Source organism: Nicotiana sylvestris, chromosome 9 (assembly GCF_000393655.2).
Source record: "Nicotiana sylvestris chromosome 9, ASM39365v2, whole genome shotgun sequence".
Taxonomy (NCBI): domain Eukaryota; kingdom Viridiplantae; phylum Streptophyta; class Magnoliopsida; order Solanales; family Solanaceae; genus Nicotiana; species Nicotiana sylvestris.
Window position 1 is genome coordinate 67,533,186 of NC_091065.1, and position 6,364 is coordinate 67,539,549.

The window sequence follows — 6,364 nt, forward strand, 5'->3', positions numbered from 1 at the left end:
ATAGGTCAGTTTCAGTAACGCAGCAATGGAGAAGAGAGAGAGTATCAAATAGCATACAAAGGGTCCAGTAGAAAGATCTTAGAAGAGTTTAGCAGGGATTCAGAATCATATAAAGAAATAAAAGATTTTGAAATTCAGTCGAGCAACAGATGAAACAACTTCAGAAACTCAAATAGGTCCAAAGAAATTAGGGTTTTGAAACCAAACAAGTTCAGAGATGAGGAATAAACAAATAACATAGCAAATAATATCAGAACTCGAATGAACCCCAAATCTTAGGGTTTTTGCTATATATTGAGTGTAGAGGTAGGTGAAAGACAAGAGAATTAGGCAAAAATATCAACAAAGAAAATAAAATCAGAAACCCTAAGAAAGAACTAAGACTTTAACATAAAGAAACACAGTAGAAGAATCAGCATAAGAAACATAGTAGAAGAACAACATAAGAAACACAGTAGAACATGCTAAAGATCAGTGAGACTTCTAAATATCTTGCCAAAACCTTAAATCGGAAAAGATAAAGGTTTTGAAAGCAGAGTTTTGAAAGAAACTTTGAGAAAGCGTTTGAAAGTTTAGGGAAAACATGGATCTAGAACAGATCTAAAGAAATCCGAAGAAGCTCAAAAGTTAGGGTTTCAAAAGAACCCATATGGTGAGAAAGGTTTGAAAAGTCATTGATCTAAGCAGGAGAAGTCGAGATCAGGCTCGAATAGCCATGGCTGGCCAGAGCAAGGTCGGAGACGGCCATAGAACTCGAATCGAACAAATTCTGGGCCAAGCTTTTTTAGGGTTAGACCTTGAAACTATAGTAATCAGGCATGTAGAAGTTATAGGAGGCCGGTATAGGACTTCAGTGGCCTTGGAAGCCATGGATTCCGGTGATTTTAGGGTGGAAGCAGAGGGAGGCGATTAGGGTTTGAGGGGAGCTTGAGAGAGAACTGGGAGAAAGGGGGGATTCAAGGGCGGATACAGAAGGGAAATGATTAGGTTTAGGGGTTAGGTCGGGTTAAAAAAGGAAGGGGTTTAGGGTGGCCGTTGATCATTTTGATCAACGGCCTAGATTGAAGGGGAATCTGGGCGGGTTATTTTAAAGGGTCGTGGGTCGAGTAGATTTAGGATTTGGGCTGGGTAATTGGATTTGAAATTGGGTTTAATTGGGGTGTCAAATACGGCTAAAATTGAAATACAAATGGGCTAACATTTAAATAGCCATTTTCCATATTTATGTTGTAAAAAATAGTAAAATAATTTCTGAAAATAAATTAAATGTACTTAAATGATTAATAATACATAATTATCAATTAAAAATATTGGAGTCGATTTAATAAATATAATTACAATTGAATCTTGAAAGAGGCCAATATTGCAATTATATGCAATTTAGCTTTAAATATACTAAATAAATTTGTAAAAATATGCAAACATTATTCTAGCTATATTTTAATATAAATATGAGAATCCAATAAATGAATCACCCAAAATTATAATTTTGGGGATAATTACTAGGTTTTTTCTTGATAAAATAGGGCAATAAATTGATTTAAAAATCTTTAAAAATTAAGAGAAAAATAATGAAATCTTGGGACATACTTATATATGCACATACATGCTATTTTAAGAGTATTTTGCATATTAAAAATATACACAGAAAAATTGGGTATCAACAGGGATGGCATCCCAGGAGATCCCCTGTACGTATTTATGATTTGAGCTGAGGTGCGGGATACCGAAAGATCCCTAGCACATATATTGAGGATACCAAGAGATCCATAGCATATATTGAGGATACCAAGAGATCCCTAGCATATATTGAGGATACCAAGAGATCCTCAGGATACCAAGAGATCCTTGGCACATATTGAGGGTACTAAGAGATCCTCGGGATACTGAGAGATCCCCAGTTATTATCTTTGTGAAGAGTGGTATTCATTGTGATTGTTTTTGCCTCTGTTTCAGTTGTAGTTATCTTTATTATCCTGTATTAATTCTTATCATTATCTTTCAACTGTACTCCTTTATCTTATACTGTCACATCGTATATTTTATTTAATCTCAGTAGACCTGACCTTCCTCGTCACTACCCGACCGAGGTTAGGCTTGGCACTTACTGAGTACCGCTGTGGTGTAATCATCCCTTTTCTGTGCATGTTTTTCATGTGCAGACCCAGGTACCTCCACCCAGACTTATCACGCTTGAGACGAGGCATTCGTAGAGACTCCGAGGTATATCTGCCGCGTCCGCAGATCGAAGAGTCCCTTTCTACTCTCCCTTTTAAGTATTAGCCCTTCTGTATTTTCTTTCCTTGTTAGATATTCTGGAGTTAGATACTTGTAAACATTCCAAGGCTTGTGATCATGAGATTCCGGGTTTCGGAAAATGTTGTTAGTTCGAGAGTTGTTATTGTGTATGCCGAGCGGCACTTTTAAACGCTGTTTATTTTATTTTTTTGGTTTTTTAATTATTTCTTCCACAAATTGATTTATTTTCCGCGTTGTTAGGCTTACCTAGTCGTAGAGACTAGGTTCCGTCATGATGGTTCACAGAGGGTGAACCGGGGTCGTGACAAAAGTCATTGTCCATACCCGAGCCATTAGAGAGGAATTTATCCTCCCTTCTTATCTATTTTAGCATTGCAACTGCTAGCACTAATAGAAAAATAAAAAAACAAACAAATGTATATATTGCTTCCAAACAATTGAGATATAAAATAAATTATAAAATATTGGATAATTAATTTTACCGTAAAGCAACACAATTCCTTTATTCTGTGTAATTTTATGATTGATCAACTACCTTCCAACATTATTGGAGTTGCTTTAAAATTGATAGAATCGAAATGCATTTATGTGACCATTCTCTTTCCGAGAATCATTTTAAAAGTATTTGACTCCAAACCATGACTTAGCTCATTATTATTTTAAAATCTTTCACTTCTCAAAGATCAAATAAGTCTTATCATTATGTGTACATCTAATACTGAAATTATTTAATTACATATTTATTTTCCTTTTTTATTTGATTCCTTGTTCATATTATTGCATTACCCATAACATAGATTTGTTCATATTTGTCACGACCCAAAATCCACCAAGGGTCGTGATGGCGCCCAACACCATTGTCACGTAAGCCAACGCGGAAGTATTAGTAAATTCTTATTTTACTTACCCGAATCGGTTACAACATTTCTTAATTTGCAATTAAAACAGGTGATGATAAGCAATATGTAATAACAATTATACAACCCAAAAGAACTGTCTACTAATGTGTGTGTCAAGACCTAGTGTCACAAGTAGTGGGCATCTAGTAGAATGTACAAAAGAATAATACTATCCTACTATCCGGGATAGAATAGATAGCAAAAGTAAAGAAAAACCCCATCAAGCTGCTGAACGGCACAGGAAGGGAGCAACTCACCGTGGAAGTCTCGGTCTTTGAATCAGGGGCGCGCACCAGTCTGATAGCCAGATATACCAGCCTCAGATCCTGTACAATTAAGTACATAAGTGTAGTATGAGTACATAAACAATACGTACCTCGTAAGTATCCCGTCTAATCTCGAAGAAGTAGAGACGAGAGGTCGACTTGATACTCACCAAGGTCAAATAATACAATGAAGTGTTACACTAAGCATGGAAATCACAAATAATCAACAGTTTGTAGCAAGAGGTAATATGTCATGTTCTTAACAATATTACAATTAGCCATTTACATTTCAAATATTTAGCCGGTCAAGTCATGGATAAGATTTCATATAGATATCATGAACACACTATGCCGAGGCCGACGGCCCGATCCAACAGAAAATAAATTGTGCACTGCCAGAGGGTTGAATGCGCCAACCATAGATGCATCTATTTCTACCAAGGCGATCGGCCCGATCCACAAATCTCAATTATTATCAAGAAAACACATGAATACGCATTTAATTCCAAGTAAATTCATGCAAGTGTCCAACAAGTGTATTCATTTGCTTATATTCCTCTCCAAGTCTCTAGCATGCCCTAAGTGGTCACATTAGCAAGAAAATATAGAGACATTCACAAATATAACATGATATAGGTCCTAGACTACCCAGACAATTAACATAATAGTAGCTACGCATGGACTCTCGTCACCTAGTGTGTACGTAGCCCCCGCATTTAGCAGCAAATTACTCAATTATCGCACCTATGGAAACAATTCCCTCTTAAAAAGTTAGAAAGGAGACTCGCCTCGCTCCAATGTGCACTTCCAATCCCAAGAACGAGTCCAAGCCCTCAATTCGGAGCCGAACGATCCCAAACTAGTTAAATGAGGTAGGAACTAGTCAATATAGACTCACAAGATCGAATTCTAGCTATTTAAGCAATTTTTCATTCTTTAACACAAGTTTCCTAAAATCCGACCTCGGGTCCACGTGCCCGGATTCTGAAATTTTTCGAAGAAAGTTGTTCTTTGTAACCTAAGGATCAATAATATATGATTTCTAATTTATTCCATAACAAATTTCGTGGTTAAATATAACTTTTGTTAAAACCCTAGGTTTTGCTCTAACCCCTTGATTTTACCTAAATTCTAGTGTTTAATCTACCTAATACACAAGTATTAAACTAAGAATAGGTGGGATAAACTTACCTCAAGATGCTAAGTGGAAGTCTTCTACCAAAAGCTCCCAAAATCGCCAATGGAAGAGTGAAAACTGGTAAAATTTGACTTAGAACCCGTATTAAATGAACCTCGCTGCTTCAGCGATTTCCGCATTTGCGAGAAAGGACCTCATCTGCAAAATGGGCTAAAAGGGCTGGGACCGCTTCTGCGGTTTTGAGGCCGCGTCTGCGGAGCCGCTTCTGCGGTTCGAGAGCCGCTTCTGCTGTTTGGCCCTGGCCTTCCCTGGGTCGCATCTGCGATAGGTGGACCACATCTACGGTCTCGCACCTGCGGTTCACCAACCGCAGGTGCGGTTATGACAGAAGCAGCAGCTTCAATACTTCTCAAAAATTCCAACTTCACTCGAGCCTCGTCCGATTGACGCTCACGGCTCCCGGGCCCCGCCCGAACATACCGACAAGTCTGAAATCATGAAACGGACCTACTCAAACCTTCGGAACACCCGAAACAATGCTAAATCTAAGAATTACCCCCTAAAACCAATTGAATCAAACTTACGAACTTCAAGTTCTTAATTTGCCTCTAACGGGTCAAAACGCCCTTAAACTACTTGGATTGACACCAAATTTTACGGGCAAGTCTTAAATGATATATCGGACATGTACCGGGCTTCGGAACCAACATACGAGCCCAATACCCATGAAATCAATCATTAATTAGTTTCTTTAAATCCTTAAAACTTCAGATTAACAATTTCTAATAAAAATTCATTACTCGGGATAGGGACCTCGGAATTCGATTCTGGGCATACGCCCAGGTCCCATATTTTCCCACGGACCCTCCGAAACCATCAAATCACGAATCCAGGTTTGTTTGCTCAAAATGTTGACTAAAGTCAAACTTAGTCTTTTAAGAAAATCGTAAGGAATCAAATGGGCATATTTCACTCAAAACTCTTCCAAATCCCGAACCAACCATCCCCCGCAAGTTGTAAATTAGCTAAAGTAAGCGCGGAAAGTTTTATTTAAGGGAACGGGGTTCTTAAAGTCAAAACGACCAGTCGGGTCACTACATTCTCCACCTCTTAAATAAACGTTTGTCCTCGAACGGACATAGAAAAGTACCTGATCTGCCGAATAAATGTGGATATCTGCTCCGTATGTCCTCCTCAGACTCCCAAGTCGCCTCCTCGACTGGTTGGCCCCTCCACTGGACCCTCACCGCAGTAATCCTCTTGGACCTCAATTGGCGATCCTGTGTATCAATAATGGCAACTGGCTCCTCCTCGTAACCCAAACTCTCATCCAGTTGGATAGTACTGAAGTCCAACACATGCAATAAGTCAGCATGATACTTCCGAAGCATCAATATATGAAAAACTGGATGAACTCCCGATAAGCTGGGGGGTAAAGCCATCTCGTAACCAACCTCCCTAACTCGTTTCAACACCTCAAAGGGGCCAATAAACCTAGGACTTAACTTGCCCTTCTTCCCGAACCTCATAATGCCTTTCATTGGCGAGACTTTCAAGAGAACCGTCTCGCCAACCATGAATGATACCTCACGCGCCTTCTGATCCGCATAGCTCTTCTGTCTGGACTGAGCTGTGCGAAGCCTTTCCTGAATCAACTTTACCTTATCCAAGGCATCCTGTACCAAATCTGTACCGTATAACTTAGCCTCATCAGGCTCAAACCACCCGATAGGAGAACGATAACGTCGACCATATAAAGCCTCGTATGGAGCCATCTCTATGCTGGACTGATAGTTGTTGTT

At 39.0% G+C, this 6,364-nt stretch overlaps 1 protein-coding gene across 1 annotated transcript; it reads right to left on the bottom strand.

The window, feature by feature from the left end:
* Positions 1-3,437: 3,437 nt before the first annotated feature.
* LOC138877705 (uncharacterized) lies at positions 3,438-6,103 on the bottom strand. The gene is made up of 2 exons (XM_070157335.1): positions 5,713-6,103; positions 3,438-3,484 (listed from the first exon to the last, which is right to left on the bottom strand). The coding sequence occupies exons 1-2, from the start codon at positions 6,101-6,103 to the stop codon at positions 3,438-3,440; spliced, it is 438 nt and encodes a 145-aa protein (XP_070013436.1).
* Positions 6,104-6,364: the final 261 nt, after the last annotated feature.